Raw genomic sequence first — 16,772 nt, forward strand, 5'->3', positions numbered from 1 at the left:
CCCCACTAACACACTAACACACTGTTAGCTTAGCCTGTTAGCATCTGCTCCTGCCAATGATACTGAGAAAAATACATAAAACAGCTTGCAAGCTTATTAAATCTTTATCTACGGAGCTATGTGGAAGTTAATCAGGGATTCTTTCTTAGAAATGGAACAAAACCTGTTGATGCATCATCGCAGACAGGCTGGAAATAAAGCTGCTAACATTAGCTAGCCGAATACACTCAACAGCTCATAAAATCTTCATAAAAACTCTGATTTTAATCCTGTTGCTTTGGTTGTTAAACTATCACGTTCAGTGGGTCTGTCAGTCAAACTTTCAAGTTTTCTTTCAGAAAAGGACAGCAATCTTAAATCTCAACATTTGAGAACCAAGCCCCCAGGAACAGCGCCGGGCTGTGAGGCCAATTTGACATAGTGGCCGAACCGTGTAACAACATCACGTGACACTATTGGGCCCAAAAAGACTTTTTCCCATAGACTTACATTGTGAAGAGACGTTCATAAATCAGCGGATAAACTTTTTTAGCATCACAACCCCCACGAAATGACTCTTCTCATTATCAGAATTTGATTCATTCGGTCCGATCACATTTCGAAAGCCCAAAAGAGCCGCACGATTGAAATGTTTTATCCCCATTCAAGTTAGCCGGAGGGCTAAACCGGAAGTAGCCGGCTCGGCCGACGAAAGCCACTAGTGCTCTTGCTCTATGGGCCCAATGATCCCGGAAGATCCGGGTAATTTTATACACGGAAGTCGAACTTTCTTGGCTTCATGCGCCACTGAGCAACTTTCATAGGAATGAACGGGGCCACATGAAATATATTAGACATATTAAAAAGTCAACATTAAAAATATTGTATAATCAGAATATCTGTATCTATAGAAAGATGTATGTAAATATTGGCATTGATATTTGCTCTAATAAATAGTATGTATATATATGTATATATATATTCTCTCTTGTTGGGGGGGACGCAGGGCGGGATTTCCTACATATATTTAATGTACTTCATTTTTTTTCATGCTAATCTATGATTGGCCTCGACACGTAAAATGACGCTCCAAGGGAGTACGTCCTCCCTAACCAATCAACAACCAGAATGCAATATTGACATCGAGTTGGTCCAATGATAGTTTCCAGATTTCATCTTCAGTTCTCTCCACTGTAAGGCAGAGTAGCAGCAGTAGATAGCTCCTTGCGTTAGCCAATGCAACGGCTGGCTTGTTGTAACAGCCTGAAGGACTCTTTATACATCCATGGAAGGACTGTTAACAACTGTTGTTAATCTAACGGGAGAAATTATCTGGACTGTGCAGCACAGCAGCAGGACGCTGCCGGGGAGGCTGGAGAGAGAAGCAACCGGAGAAACAACCAGGAGAGTTAGCTTGTTTGTCATTGTTGATAATGATATCAGACTGGTTAACTAGCAGCCATAAAGTTCTGTTAACTAACAAACAAGATGACCAACAGCCACAAATGGACGTTATGACATGAATACTTCATCTCCATGAAAGAAAGAAGACGTCAGATAACGTGAGTCAGATACAGCTTCTCTCTCTCTGTCTCTTTGGTCGCTAATTTCATCTCTGATGGTTAAATGTCTCTGTGGCTGTTTTGTGAATTTATCTCCTTAAAAAGAATGCAGCAGAGATCATAATGTGTTGTGGGTAACGTTAGTTTGCTTGTTGAAGTTACAGTGAGGTGTCTGGACTCACTCATTCATTGGTTTTTAATTGAGTGGTTGTTCAGTCACCTGTTGATGTTGCATGATTAACGTTAGTGTGCAGGAAGTCTGGCTGCTTGCTTCTGACAGTTTCTTTAGTTCGTTTTTAAGCTGAGTCGTATATTGAGTAATAAGCTTAAAGTAACTAGAACAACAAGTGTCAACTAGTGGTGTAATGGATCGTAGTTGTGATCCGTAGGATCGCCCCCTAGTTTCGGCAGGCATATGAACTGCGGATTAATTGCAAAATTTAATGTCTCATTTAAGACAAAGTAAACAAACTGCTGTAAGTACAAGTCATGGACAGACAGCGTGTCGCTAACAGAGAATTTGAAGAGCAACGATCAAACCAGCATCTAACGGGTTGAAGTGACATTTGCAGTTATGTTTACCTGTTTAATGCGCTGCAGCTGAGCAGCTAATTAGCATCTAGCTGCTAACTGACGTTAGCGGTGAATGTTTGTTTGGTGGCTCGTTCAACAAGCTGCAGGACAAGACGTGTGTTCATGTTTCTAAGTTATCATCAAGTCTTGATGATGTGGACAGAGGCTGTTTCATTCACTACCGTATATGTATATATATATATATATATATATATATACACACATATACATATACACACACACACACGTATATATATATACACACACACACAAACATATGAAATAATTACATGTAAAGTTTTGCTTTACATTTTATTTTCTCTTTCTCTACACAATCACACAATCAAAATTTGCTCATTTAAGTAGTAGTCTTGGGCGCGAACACACGGCATCCCGACGTACAACCAATCATCATGTGTGACATCATTTGTGAACACAGGACCCCGCCTATCTGGCAGGCTGAGCCAATCTGGTGCCTACAACGACCCGCCCACAAGACTGACACAGACCAATGACTGTACTGATAGAATTAAAATAAAGAAGTAAAAACAAGGATAATATCTTGTGATTAAATGTTGAATAAAGTAGTAGTTATAGTTAAAAAAAATAATAACAAATGAGAAAAAACAAAACAGCTTCCAATTGAAATACATTAGTTTGAAAGTCATGCTGAGTGTCAGGAAAAAAGTGGAAAATTCGTGTCCATGCATATGAATCTATATATTAAATTCTGTTACTATTACTGCAACCTTTACACAACCTTTTTTTTGTGAGATTAATTTGCACGTCAATATATTTTTTCGAACTGTTGTTTTTGTCATGAGTACTTTAAGACAGAACGCGAATATTATGCAGCAAACAAGCAAGTGAAGGTCTAAGACGCATTTAAATAAAACAAAGTGTATTGTGTGATTAGCTGTGATTAGATATTTATCCTTTTAAAACTATGACTTATTTAACACGTTTGACAGTTGAGACGATGCACCTGGTGAGTAACTGTTGTCTCCTCAAAATGAGGCTGCAGTGAGCCAGGACGTCTGCTTTGGTGAATTAAACTCCTCCATCCTCACATGTGATGCATCTCTGTCTTTGGGCAATAATTCAGTATAAATATGAATTGAATTGATTTGACATGATGGTTAGTTGTCTGTCTCCTCTACAAGAGTCTAACACTTTGTGGACAGGAAGGAAAAAATGTCAACAAATATAAACCAGCAATTACATTTCCTTCAAAACATATTAGGCAAAACAATTCAACAGTATGAAAATCTATTTAAGATCTGTCTTCTCTTTCTTTGTTTCTATACTTATTGAACGTAACACTCAGTGTTTGCTGTTGTGGACAATGATGAGACTTCTTGATCACTGAGGTCCATTTCAAGCATAAAGACTCAATAACACTGAGAGTAAAATACACAAATAAAGAGCAGGATCAAATCCTTCTTAATTCTCAAGTTATTTATTTATTTCTTTTTATTTACAGCTGGTCGTTCCCAGAGAGCAAGCCACGTTGATTCAGAGCAACTCATCTCCATGTCTGACAGTAACAGTCCAATCCAGAGCCGCATTAGAATGATGTATGTAGGAGACGAGTTGTGTGGCGACAGTGGCGAGGAAAAACTCCCTCTAACGTGGAGAAACCTCGGGAGGAACCAGGCTCTCTGGAAGAAGCCCCTCCTCCTGAGGGCTGGGGGTCCTCCTGCTGCTTCAGACCATGATACGAGCTGCTGGTCCGACCTGAACCTCCGTCTTCTCCTTCACCACCTGCAGAAAGACAAAAGAGAAGAACACACTTACCTGTGATGTCCAGTTCCCGTGGTCGCTCGCCTCCACTGCATCATCTTCAGGAGAGTGCCACACAGTCCCCCATCTCCACACTGCTCTACATCTGAGAACAGAGAAAAACACTTGCAGTCATACAGAGTGGGTGGATTAGACAATCCCTGTGAACAACAACGTGTGTGTGGGCTCACTGTCTGGAGAAACAGTTCAAATCAAACAACATCAGAGTCACTTTGACTTCAGGAAGAGACACTTTTGTCATCTTACCCGTCTTTGGTAGAAAAGGATGTAGGCATCTCGCTGCCGCCGCTCACAGACAGAGGCCCCCTTTGTCTCTGTGACCTCTGAATCGTTATAAATGAGCCAGCGGTCAGCGAGGTCATCCAGCTCCACATCTGGGTGCACTCCGTCACTTATGTAGTGTCCTAACAGGAGAGGAGTCACTGTTAGATCAGGTGTCTTAACTTGCACAGGTTATGAAGGTCAACTGATCTCTACAGCTGACTTGTGTATGATTCATTTCAGTTCAAAAAATGGTTTAACAAAAATGCTCAAATAATGAGTCTGAGAAGCTGATAGATGAACCACAGAAGGTGACAGTGTGATGTCAGCGTGTCATCATCTTACCTTGTTCCCCTCCAGAGCCTAAATGGCTGATGACGCTCACCAGACTGTACCAACCATCAGCCTGAGGAGGAACACAGTCAACAACACACACATATAAAACACCAGTACACACAGACCACATGTTTACTTTGTATTTGGACTCAGGTGAGTTGTTTCTTACCTGGTTGGAGGTCACCAGCAGCTCTCTGAACAGCTCCACTGGGTATCGAAGCTTCTCCAGCTGCAGGAACGGAGTGAAGCTGAAACGTTTCAGGTGAAGCATCAGCACCCTGTAGACAGGAAGTAAACACAAGAAGAAGAAAAGACATGAGAACCAGGAGATGAAGGAGAAGTAAAGTGTGTGTGTGTGTGTGTGTGTGTGTAGTTCAGCAGGTCCTTTAAGGTCAGTGGACCACAGTTGGATGTGATGTCACTCACTTGGGAAGGTTCACAAAGGTGGACTGCTGGCCAGATGTGTTGGCACCGCAGTCACACCTGAAGTCCAAGTCTGTCTCCTGAACAACAGAGACAACATGCTGTCAGTGACATACTGCATAATAAAACAGCAAGGATGATGTCACTGAAGGAGGACAGGTGGATCTTACCTTCAGGTAATCCTGGAGCATCTGCTGGACTGAAGCTCCAGGCACCAGGTCCAGAGACAGGTTGTTGAAGTCCTCTTCTCTGGTAGTCCGGGCTCCACACCTGCACATTCAAGGGACAGAACATCAAATGACAGCTGCAGAGGTCATGATGAGGCGTCCTGTTGTAGGGATTTAATAGCACAGCTGGAAGGTTAAAGAAGGTTCAAAATCTCTGTGGCATCCTGATTTAACATTAAGACTTAATGTGGAAACTTTTGACAATGTTTTGTATTTATGGGGAAAAGAAGGAAAATGGGAGAAAGGTGTTTTGCTGTTTCACTGAAGATATGTGATATGACATATGGCATATATACATAAAAAAGCTGTATGAAGAGACAAGTGTGTTGAGCTGTGATTGTGTGTGATGTGTTTCTCTGTCTTCTTTTACCTCTTGCAGATCCTTGTGTTCTTCATCTGGAACTCAAAGTGGTCTTCAACGGGGCACCTGTAGCTTCTTCCCACGCGGGCAGCTGCTTCCTGCAGCGCTGGCGACAAACTCCTCATCTGATCCAGGAGAGTTGTCAGCAACTCATGAGCATCCTGAACACACAGAGACACACACAGGGTTTGATGCACAGAGGAGGAACTATCAGGAGGAGGTGAAACAACAGAAACAATCAAAGCAGCTGACTCACTTTCTGGTTGAAGTCCTGGAACTCCTGAGCCTGGACAGAGAGGGCGCTCTTGAACATAAAGAGGGCCTGGAGTTTGTCACGGATGTCGACGGAGCGGTGAAGCAACGCGATGTTCATGAGTCTTCTGCAGAGGGTGAAGAAAAAATAAGAGAGGAGAGCTTCTGCTGTTATTTCAGTTCAATGTGTATGTGTGTGTGTGTGTGTGTGTGTGTGTGTGTGTGTGTGTGTGGCTGCTGTACCTGATCAGTTCAGCCTGAGGCACTGAACCCCACACCTCCACCTGGCACATGATGTCTGTGATGAAGTCCTTCAGCGTGAACAGGCTCTGAAGGCTGGAGTTCATATAGCAGATCTGAGCTGGATTGGGAAACCTGACACACAAACACAACTTGTCAGCACACACATCAACATCACTAACTGCAGCTGCTTTTCTCTCACTAGTTAGATTTCACTTTGCTTTGATGGATTTATGTTCTGTTACAGATCCATTTGTTAGTTTAGAGATGTGACAGAGCAACAACAAACCTTCTGTTAAATATTTGTGTTTTGAAACAGATTTACTCACCCAAACCAGTCGACCTGCTGACCTCTGAGTCTCTGGGAGGTCATGACATCACCATGACGGACGTGATGTGTTTTGGCACTACAAGAAGAGAGAAACACACACATAAACATACAGTCAATGTTTTCATGTAAAAGTGATGTAACGATCACACATGTGTTGACAGAGCTGATGCTGATGCTGCAGTACTGCCACACTAAAGAGACCAGATGTTGTCTGAAGAGCTTTTCATGTGAAAAAGTGAGAAAATGTTGATTACAATCAGGAACTATCTGATCAAAGAATAAGTCAACAAATCTGATCAGACATCAGATGGCAGCTTTTGATATTTTTGTGCTTTTCAATGTGAACTATGAACATGTGAAAGTGACCTGTTGGAGGACGAGTCCTGGTTGGTCAGTGTCCGATACCCAGAGAGGAGGAAAGATGTGAGTCTGTGCAGCTCATGTTTTCTGTTGGCTGCTTTCTTCTCTGTCTTCGTCACAGCTTCGTCCTCTTCCTCGGTGAGAGCATCAAACTCCACCACCTCATCAACCTCATCAGCAGTGAGAGTCCCATCTGTAGCTTTGACAGGACTGCAACATGGAGGGAGAGACAGGCTGTAATTCTGTAGCAGACTTTGTTTTTGCTTGACTTTCTTTCTTCCTGACAAACACTGTCAGTGATGTGAAAAGAGTCTCGTTACCTCCTCTGAGGTTTCTGAGGGATTCTCTGCTCTCCGTCGTCTCCCTGGTCGTCGGCAGCCGGAGCGACTCGTCGATTTCTCTGTTGGAGGAAACAAAGACTCTCACAGTTCAGTAACACAGAGACACACTTTTGAATCCTTTACTAGTCCAGACTGGTGACTGTGTGATTGATGTGAAGCAGTGAAACTTACTCTGCAGCAGTCGAAGACTCGGCACCTCCAGCGAGTCTTCTTCTCTGGTTGTTGGTTGGCTGGAGCGTCTGAGGAGGTGACTCTGCTGACAAACACAGCTGGTTAATCTACTGCTGACTTAGTTTGAACTGTGGATAAATCATTTCCTGACTCTTAGTACAGACACTGTCAGCTCTGCTAGTGGGAGGAGGAATGATGTTTTTACCTCTGTTGGTGGCCGGAGCGTTGTCCCCTTTCCTCTCTTTCCCTTTCGCTCTTCTGACGTGACAACAAAAACTATCATAAGAATAAAGTATGTCTGACATCTTTTGTGGCTAAATACCAAATAGAGAGTTTACAAACTGCTCAAATCAGGTGAATGTGAAGCACTTCCTGTCAAACATACCACAGGTCGACCGAACAGTCTGTGCAGCCAAGGAGTCCTTCCTGGTGGCTTCTCCACAGAGGACTTCTGACTGCTGATAAAACACAAACACACTTTGACTTTTCACCATCAACTCATGTTTACAATCATTTGACAGCATTGTTTGAATGGACTGATCACTCTCCATAGTCAATACAGCAAATAACAGAATAGTGTCATTTGACTCATTTATTCAACTTTCAGTCATTTATGAAGCAAAAATCTCAAACATTTCCTGGTTCCAGCTTCATAAATGTGAGGATTTGCTGCCTTTCTCTGGTTTATGTCCTTGTTTACTGAATATCTTTTGACATTTGTAGATGTCAACTTGGAACTTGTAGACTAGAATTAATAGATTCATAGAAAAAATCATTCATAATGAAGATAATTGTTAGTAGCAGGTGTAAACCAGAGCTGGTTTTAAGTGCAAGTCAAGTCTTTGTAAGCAAATGACAAGTTAGTGTGTGACGCAGGGGACCATTACAAATATAGAAAAAGTAGAAACCCTGTAACACTTGTAATAAATCCTGATGATTCAACTCTGTGCTCACTCTGGAGGCTGTAGTTAGTGTTGATGTGTTGGAGTACATCATGATGGAAGTTTCTGACTCCATACATTTAAGAGAAGTTGACTAAATATCAGAAACACCTTTCAATATACTGTAGTCCACTACAACATCACTACAGTCTGCATCTCATGGTACAGGTGTTTCTATTTTTCTGCTCACTCAGTTCACTGTGTGCAGGTGAACTTTTCTTACCTCGCACTAGAGATGGAGCACGGCTGGCTCTCATCTTCCACAACTGACACTTTATTTTTCTGTTCAGGATAAAGAAAAATGTAGCAAATTAATTGTTAATTGAAAGAAAAATCATGTGTCTTCATAGCAGATATAAGCTGTGTTCACAGACCCTGCTATCTATAAAAGTCTTGTTGAAGAAAGTCAGAGAAATAGCACTATTTCTGACTTCCAAGTTGACATAAACAAGGTGGAAAGTACAGAAAGTGTGTAACATTTGTAAAACTAACCTTTCGTAGACAGCGAGGCATTTTAAACATGGTTGCAGATCTTTCCGTAGATACAACGTGAGTAAAATGTTAACCAGCTGCTCTGTACTGTTTCAGGATCTTAAGTCAAAATCTGCTGAGCTGAATCAGAATGTCCTTTGTTGCATCATGACATGACAGTTCTAGAATGTCAGTCTCTATGACACAGACACTGCTGTCCATCCAATACTGTACATTATAGAATACAGACAGTCTACATGATTCAAATCATATATAGTCATTGCTACTAACAGTAGATACAGTATTTTAGTCTTGACTGCCTCACAAAGCATAAGCAAAGTGTCAACAAATGTTCAACAAGCAGACAAACCTGAATTTATAAATGAATATATATGTAAATGAACTTAATAGAATGTATTTACTGTCAATTATTATCATAGATCACTAATAATATCTGATCCTGAGCTGATGGCTGAGATCAGTCACTGTTGGTTAGTGTGTTCTTTAAAAGGCTGGCACTGTTTTATGTTCTCTTTACTGTCAACAAATCCCATTAAAAGACCAAAACCAATAGTGTGTTCATCCATCTCTCCATACTTTCTGTCTCAGAAAGTCTCCTACTGAAGATTCAAGTCTTTGAAAACAGCTCACAAATGACAGTTTCAAACAAGGTTCAGTAAAGTCCTATCAGCTGGGCACTGTAGTCTTTAGATAGACAGACGGATAAAAAGTCACTATTTTCTACAGTGGATTCATATATATTTTCATTCATCTGTTTACACTGGTGCAGTGTTTCTTAAACTTTGGCTCCCAACCCAGGTTGGTGGCAGTGCTCCTATTGTGCTTCTCACACTAGTATCAGCTTCTAACATTTCTATTTTTATGATGTTATTTCCTCTTGTCTCTCTCCCTGGTGCCTGATGTTTTGAGATCAAGATACAGGTCCTACATGCTAATGTTTAAGCCTACAACAAAGTCACATCACTTACTACATCATGGATATATTTTCTTGTATGTGAGTGTGGATGATGCAACAGTGTGGCTCATTGATGTATTTTGAATCGTTTTTGGGCAACAATGGAGCTTTCTATACATTTCTATGGCACAGAGGAATCAGATTTATAAGTCTTTAGATTTCATGGGATTTGTTGACAATAAAAAATATAGAATATTCTCAAATACTCACCTCCAAAGTTTGTATCTCACTTCATCATGAAGGTGGCAGCAGTTTGGATTCCCTGCAGTTCCAGTGGACTGTAATGACCCTGATTCACAGCAAAAATACATGAATAAATAATCCTTTTCTTTTAAGCTTCATTACTAGTTATTAAGGGCTTACAGTCAGGTATAGAATGTTGAACAGTGAAAAGTAAAAAATTAAAAGTTGAATTTAAACAATGGAGCTTTTTGTAGCCTTTATTTTTATATACAGCAACATCCCAAATTTCATTTGTGTCACTGTATTCTGGTGGTTAGATGAGATGGATGTTCTCTAAACTCTTCCCCTGAATTGTCCCTCCATAACTAAGCAGTGTGAACATTAGCTGCTAATGTTAGCAAGCAATGCTGGCAAAACTACCTAAAGCATTTACATTTACTTGCCACTTCCAAGGCCAAAGAGAATCATTTGCCTACGACATTCATTTGTTGGGATATATGTTATAATAAAAAACAACAGCAAAAAACCAAGCCATTCACCTACCGTGCAGTATTTCCCCGTTGTATAGAAGCTGGTTCTGGATGCTAACGTTAGCGGCTCTGTCCTGCTCTTTTTGGATGTGGGAAAGTTTACTCTCCAGCTGGAGTCCTTACCCGCGATAGTGTTACGTTTGCCAATATCATTGGTTTGCTCACTCCGCCAAATCGGACCAGCCCTATAACTGCAGTTGTCCATGAGTGAATGAGTGAGGGATGAAGTTACAGCATTAGTGAGCCGGCTGACTGTTAGAGTTTCCCCATTGGCCATTGCTCTTTCAAACTGAATTGGAGCGGATGATGGAGGTGGAGGACAGCAGCGTGACGCAGAGTGACTGTGTTTCCTGCTCCGAGCTCTGACACTAACAGCTTCAGTGTTAATTGCAGCGAACCTGGCTAAACCCCTGTTTAAACATACAGGTGCCAGCCTCTCTACCGTCATTTCTGTGATAGAATCTCCAGCTGTCAGTGTTGTCAGCAGCCGGTAGTAGAGACGCTTTGGATTTTATAACAAACATATATATAATACCAGGATGCTGGCTTTTTATTTCTTTTACATTTTCTCATCACAAATGATGAACAACAACATTGTGATGTTTCCAGCAATAGAAAGCATCCTTCACTGGAAACATCACAAGTTGGCAAGAGATGTGCACGGCCCAAGACAGGAAGGCTCTGCAACGGGTGATTAAACTCGCCCAGAACATCATCAGCACCCATCTAGCGAGCATCAGGGATATCGGTGAGGTGAGGAGCCTGTGCACCCTTGTGCCATCTTGCAAAAGATACCGCAGCCTCCATAATTCTCAACCAGGAAAGAGGCAGAAAAAAATAGTTAATAGTTAATTAGAGTTAAAATAAGTTCTCTTTCAAAACAAACATCTTAAGATATGAGTGGAAAGTATTGTTCTTGCAACTGCATTTATACCCTTTTTTCTGACTCAAATGTAGCTTAACCATGTCATGTGATGCTACTTCCCCAGATAGCAACTGACTCTGGACCGGATCCGCCTCCAAACCGGCAGATCCGTGTTACAGTCTCACCGGTTTTACATCCCTGTGCCAGATACGGACCGCATACAGGCTGACGAGTGGGTGTGTCAGTTAGACTCGCAATCAGTCAGCAGAGTCAAAGTAGTTACGGGCCAGATCCGCGGAAACGAGCGCGCGATTTTTTTTCTTTTTCCTTTTGTTCAGTTGTATCAGAACAGACCAAGGAAAAGCAGGAGACCGTTGGCGGCTTTTCTTCCAGCGTTGGAAAAAAATTTTATTACGGTAATGCGAACAATGTTGTGACAAAACAGTATTTAAAGTGGTTTTATGCCTCTTAACATAATTTCAGAAGGTTTTGACTTCCCATTTAAGCTTGCTAATAATATTATATCGGCAACGGCTAGCTTTTTAGCCGGGCTAGCTTACTTAACTAGCTAAGTTAGTTAGAATTAATAATGAATAAACAACTCTGTGTTTGTTATTAGTAATGTTACAACCAATGTCGCCCACAACTTGCTTTTCATCCGCATCTTACTGTCTGTTAACGTTACGTTAGCTGCTCATATAGCCAGTAGCATATAGGCTAACGGCTAACCTTAAGGCTAACTGCTAACATTAGTTTGAAACAGCACCATTTGACAGCACAACCGGTCTCTATTTCAGGTTCAGGTTCCCCCAGAGTGCCGCGGATCAGTAGGGTAAGTTTTTTTTTTTTTTCCTGCTTTGATTTCCCCATCATTACAGTAATTTTCAAATCCAGGCTATAAGTTAGTTAAAGTTTTACAGTAAGTAAAGGAGTAACGTAAAGAAGTTAAAAATTTCATCTAAAGTTAACTGTAATTCATTGTCTGATCGCTGTGTAATAAGTTGTGTAATGCGCTGCAATATGTATTACCATTGAGAAGCATATTGTATTTGGTTGTTAATTTAGTTGTTGTGACTAGCTAAGAGAGAGGTTCATTCACCTCTGTACTTGTAACGTTAGTCGGTTTGTTCATGGTGTTGTGTTGAATTGCTCTGGCACAGACTGAACAAAAATTGAACTTCATAGCCACTGGTTTCACAGCAGTAACCTGCGTGTGGCGATTCTGATGTGAACACGGTGTAAATGCATTATGTTACTCATAAACTTACAGTGCATGACATTTTAAGCATAAGTACAGTTGATCAGTATGCAATACTGAGCATTTTGAAATTTGAATGGAGTTGGTAACAAATAACAAATTGCATATTTAGGCTAAGCTTTTTATTACAAAGTGCTTTCTGTCACATGTCTGTCAGGGGTTAGTGAAATTTTACAGATTAAGTTATGTAAAACCGTGATGAGGTTCATGATATTAGTACACTGAGATGGCTGGTAGAGGTAGCTTGTTCTTTTTAATTTGCCCCACCTTTTGTCTTGTTTCTGCCGGCTTTGCACATACAGCCATTTGGGGTTGGTTTCACAAACAAAGACTTTCTAGTCACACTTCAGATAGATTTCTAAATTCATCTGGTGCACAAAGCTGTCTAATTCTTAATTATTTTAAGATGGACTAATTTGCTATTGAATCTGGGTAAATTTAGACTTTTTTGAAACTAAATAACATGACTGATTATTGAGCAACCCTGTCAAACCGCTCAGCTCTGTTCACTCCAGTAGAAAATATTTGTCTTCTGGAAGAATTTAAAGTTACAAAGACAATTGATTGTAAAAATTCAGTGAAGATTGCAACCATACAAAAAACTTACAGTAGCATAAAGTCTCAAGGCAGTGTAAATCCGTAGCAGAGGTGAGCTGCTGTGGCTTCTTAATGTGGCAGGGATCAGAACCTCTTCCAACTCTCCAGACTCAAAATGAAAATGACTGATGATGTCCACACTGCTGTATATTTCCAAAAGGTTACTAAACTCTCTAAAAACTCTTTCCCTCCTCATTGGTCACTTCACAAAAATGTTAACAAACCAAGATTTATGACACATATTTTCCTCTTTTTTTGTCATGTGGTGCCACTGGTCAGAAGTTGTCACTGATTGTTACCATGGAAACACTGGTCTGTTACCATGGGTCTTAGTTCTGAGTTAGCCTTGGGATAGGGTGTAGGGGTGTGCCCAAATACAAATACATTATTCGGCAAAGCACAAATAGTGTTTTCTTTGTTTGTTTTTTGTTTTTTTAACGAATATTTGTTTCATACAAATATTTTAAAACATGTCAAATATAAGCAGCCTTAAATGTCTTTATTTTTGGAAAACTGTCTAGCTTACCATTAGACCACATGAGACCAATGTGAAACTAGAGGTCTATAAGTTACATATTGGTTGTATATTGTAGAGCTTTTTTACTTTTTCCATATTTTTTTTGGTCACTTATTTGAATCTTCAGTTCATTTTCAAAAGCTTGTTGTAGGGGACCTTACAGTAAAATATTTTTTTTTTAGCATAATCATGTTGGTCTGTAGACAATACTGTAATTCTGGAGGTGATAACAGATTCATTATGTTGGTGAATGTCAACAAATATTTTTACTATTAGTCACTATTGGTTCTTTTTTGTCATAAATAATCTTTTTTAGAGACAAGATGAAAAGGAGGCAACCTCCATTAACAAGCTCTGGAGTCAGGCGGAGGGCCCGCTTATCACTTGAAAAACGACTCCATGACATTGCTGAAGACTGTCATTTAACATCAGAGCAGACAGTACCTAGGACAGACCCCTGCCACAGCACCAATGACACTGATGGCAACAATGACTGTGATTCTAGAGTCTTTCCTCAAGTGGAGGATGACAATTCAGACGGCCTTCACACAGACATAGCATGGGAAGAACAAGTACTTGTTTCAGAGTCTGATGCAGAAGCTGAATTTTCAGATGAGCATGTGAGCCTTTTGGACAGCTTGTCCAATTGGGCTCTACAGTTCAGTGTTTCTTTAGTAGCGCTCACAGCCCTCCTTAGTTTGTTAAGGGTGTACCACCCAGAACTCCCCAAAGATGCTAGGACTATCCTCAAAACACAAGTGAATTATAAAATCCAAGAAAAATGTGGTGGATTGTATCATTATAGCGGTATCTTGACAGCGCTTCGTAACACCTTAACTCGGCTGATTGACAATGTTGCTGATGGCTTTACATTTAGGCTGCAGGTTAATATTGATGGGTTACCATTGTTTAAAAGCAAAAATATTCAGTTGTGGCCTATTTTAGGACTTCTGTTAAGTGTTCCAATGAAGGAACCTGTTGTTCTTGGCCTTTTTTGTGGTGGACAAAAACCAAATCCAGCCGATGAATTTTTGCGAGACTTCACACACGAGTTACAACAGCTACAGGAAGGATTTCATTTCAGAGGGAAAAAAGTGTTCATCAAACTGGATTCTGTTGTGTGTGATACACCTGCGAGGGCATTTTTAAAAAACACAAAGGCTCACAATGCATACCATGGATGTGATAAATGTTCCCAGCCAGGTGTTTACATTAACCGACGAATGACATTCCCCATAAATGATTACATGTTACGGACAGACTCATCATTTTCAGAGAGAACTGATGAGGACCATCACCATGAAGGACCTCATGGATTTTCTGATTTAGATATTGGTATGGTTATTCGGTTTCCCCTAGATTACATACACGTTGCATGTTTAGGTGTAATGCGTCGATTGTTAAACATTTGGCTGAGGGGCCCTTTGAAGTTTCGTTTCTCCTCTAATCTTGTAGACAGGATTTCAGAAAGTCTAACTCAGATGTGTAGGTATATACCAGTAGAGTTTGCAAGGAAACCAAGATCCCTCAGAGAGTTAGATCGTTGGAAAGCTACTGAGTTAAAAATGACAAATTCTCTTGTATACAGGCCCTGTTGTTCTGGCACCATATGTAGACAGTAATTTATATAACAACTTCATGTTGTTATCTACAGGTATTTGCATCCTTGTCAGTCCACAGCTCTGCTCTGTGTATAGTAATTATGCAAACACATTGCTGACCACATTTGTATGTCATTTTGGGGAGCTGTACGGCAAAGATGCTTTAGTGTATAATGTGCATTCTTTGGTCCACCTATCTGCAGATGCACAATTACATGGTTGTTTGGACTCTTTCTCGGCTTTTCCATATGAAAATTACCTCCATAAACTGAAGAGGTTTGTGAGAAAGCCAGAATTCTCCCTTGCTCAGATAATAAGAAGATTATCAGAGGTTCAAAAGATTTGCAGCATTGAGTTGTCTTGTAAGAGTTTAAGAGGGCAACATTATGTTGGACCTGTTCCTGATGGCCTTCAAGCTGAGGCACAGTACAGAGAGCTACATACAGAAAAATGGGCAATGAAAGTTTCCACAGGTGATAATGTTTTTGCTATAGGCAGAGAAATCGGTGTTGTATATAACATCACTCAATCTGTGGAGGGAATTTATGTAGTATTTAAAGTTTTCACAAAAAGGGAAAAGTTCTTCAACTATCCCATGAGCTCTGATTTTCTCCAAACATTTATTGTCTCTCAACCAACAGGGCCATTTAAGGTGGCTAAAACATCAGAGATCTCTCATAAGTGTGTGCTCCTACCTTATAAGGATAGGTTTGTTGTCATGCCCTTCTTACATAGTGATAGGGCATAGTTGTGGTGGTGCGCATAGGAAGTGAGGGTGGGGACCTGTGTAGGGACGGACGGACAAAAAGACTCAAAAAGACTGAAGACTGACTTAACGCTGATGAGACCAACAGAAATGAAGAAGAGCAGCTTTACTCCACAAAGTGTTCTGGATACTTCTGGTTTTTAATGAAGTAAGTATCCTTAATGAATATCCAAAAAACCACCAAAACACTTGGTTTTAAAAAAAATGAATGTCACTGATGAATCAACAATCAATTAATTGACATTGATAACTTGATTGATCAAACATAGAGTAGGTAACCAACAAGTAGGAGATAAGAAATGGTTGGTGAGGCAGCCAGAAAATGTGCTGTGTTTTTTGTTGTAGTAACTGGTTGCATCACACCTTTCTGTTTGTTGAGATGGAGTTACAGGTGTGTGATATGTTTGAAGTCGAGCAAACCGTAGGCCGAGAGGATTCATTGCATCATAAGAAAGTCAACTATTTTCATCGTGCTGTTAGCAACCACAGTGTTATCTCATGCTGCACACATGGCACGAGTAGTTTTCCACACAATAGCAGGGCATAGTGAGTTGTTTATTTTGATGTGTTGGAGGTGTGTTAGTTCTCACAAACTACAGTAAGAGCATGTTGCCTGCAACTCTTCATCTAACAGTTTACTGTGGCTGTTTCTGCTGGTTCCCCTACTCCCTTTTCAAAAATTAAACAAGACCTGCTGACAAAAGTGTTGAAAATGACTGTTGTCTTATTTTGTAAATCCATTTTTTGTGATCAGTAGCAGTCAGCGTTTAACTCGGTGACAAATACATTGCATTTATTGTGACTGCTTCACAATAAAAGCCAACCCGTGGTTCCCCTGTTGAATGCT

At 40.5% G+C, this 16,772-nt stretch overlaps 3 protein-coding genes across 4 annotated transcripts; 1 reads left to right on the forward strand and 2 right to left on the reverse strand.

Annotated features, from left to right (window-relative positions):
* Positions 1-3,554: 3,554 nt before the first annotated feature.
* LOC122992805 (ubiquitin carboxyl-terminal hydrolase 37-like) lies at positions 3,555-4,678 on the reverse strand. The gene is made up of 3 exons (XM_044366753.1): positions 4,524-4,678; positions 4,164-4,321; positions 3,555-4,002 (listed from the first exon to the last, which is right to left on the reverse strand). Exons 1-3 carry the CDS (start codon positions 4,642-4,644, stop codon positions 3,997-3,999), a joined length of 285 nt encoding a protein of 94 aa, XP_044222688.1. The 5' UTR covers positions 4,645-4,678; the 3' UTR covers positions 3,555-3,996.
* On the reverse strand, positions 4,647-8,683 carry LOC122992274 (ubiquitin carboxyl-terminal hydrolase 2-like). The gene is made up of 15 exons (XM_044366029.1): positions 8,654-8,683; positions 8,385-8,443; positions 7,606-7,678; positions 7,426-7,478; positions 7,221-7,302; positions 7,029-7,108; positions 6,715-6,918; positions 6,347-6,424; positions 6,021-6,152; positions 5,782-5,905; positions 5,535-5,686; positions 5,108-5,207; positions 4,941-5,017; positions 4,706-4,792; positions 4,647-4,662 (listed from the first exon to the last, which is right to left on the reverse strand). Exons 1-15 carry the CDS (start codon positions 8,681-8,683, stop codon positions 4,647-4,649), a joined length of 1,347 nt encoding a protein of 448 aa, XP_044221964.1.
* Positions 8,684-10,335: 1,652 nt separating this feature from the next.
* On the forward strand, positions 10,336-16,072 carry LOC122992804. Of its 2 annotated transcripts, XM_044366751.1 has the most exons (3): positions 10,336-11,602; positions 11,984-12,018; positions 13,875-16,072. In XM_044366751.1, exon 3 carries the CDS (start codon positions 13,882-13,884, stop codon positions 15,178-15,180), a length of 1,299 nt encoding a protein of 432 aa, XP_044222686.1. In that variant the 5' UTR covers positions 10,336-11,602; positions 11,984-12,018; positions 13,875-13,881; the 3' UTR covers positions 15,181-16,072. The 2 variants fall into 2 exon arrangements, with proteins under 2 accessions (XP_044222686.1, XP_044222685.1); XM_044366750.1 differs by lacking the exon at positions 10,336-11,602 and having other exon boundaries at positions 11,614-12,018.
* The last annotated feature ends 700 nt before the right edge of the window (positions 16,073-16,772 follow it).

This window comes from Thunnus albacares, chromosome 11 (assembly GCF_914725855.1).
Source record: "Thunnus albacares chromosome 11, fThuAlb1.1, whole genome shotgun sequence".
NCBI lineage: Eukaryota > Metazoa > Chordata > Actinopteri > Scombriformes > Scombridae > Thunnus > Thunnus albacares.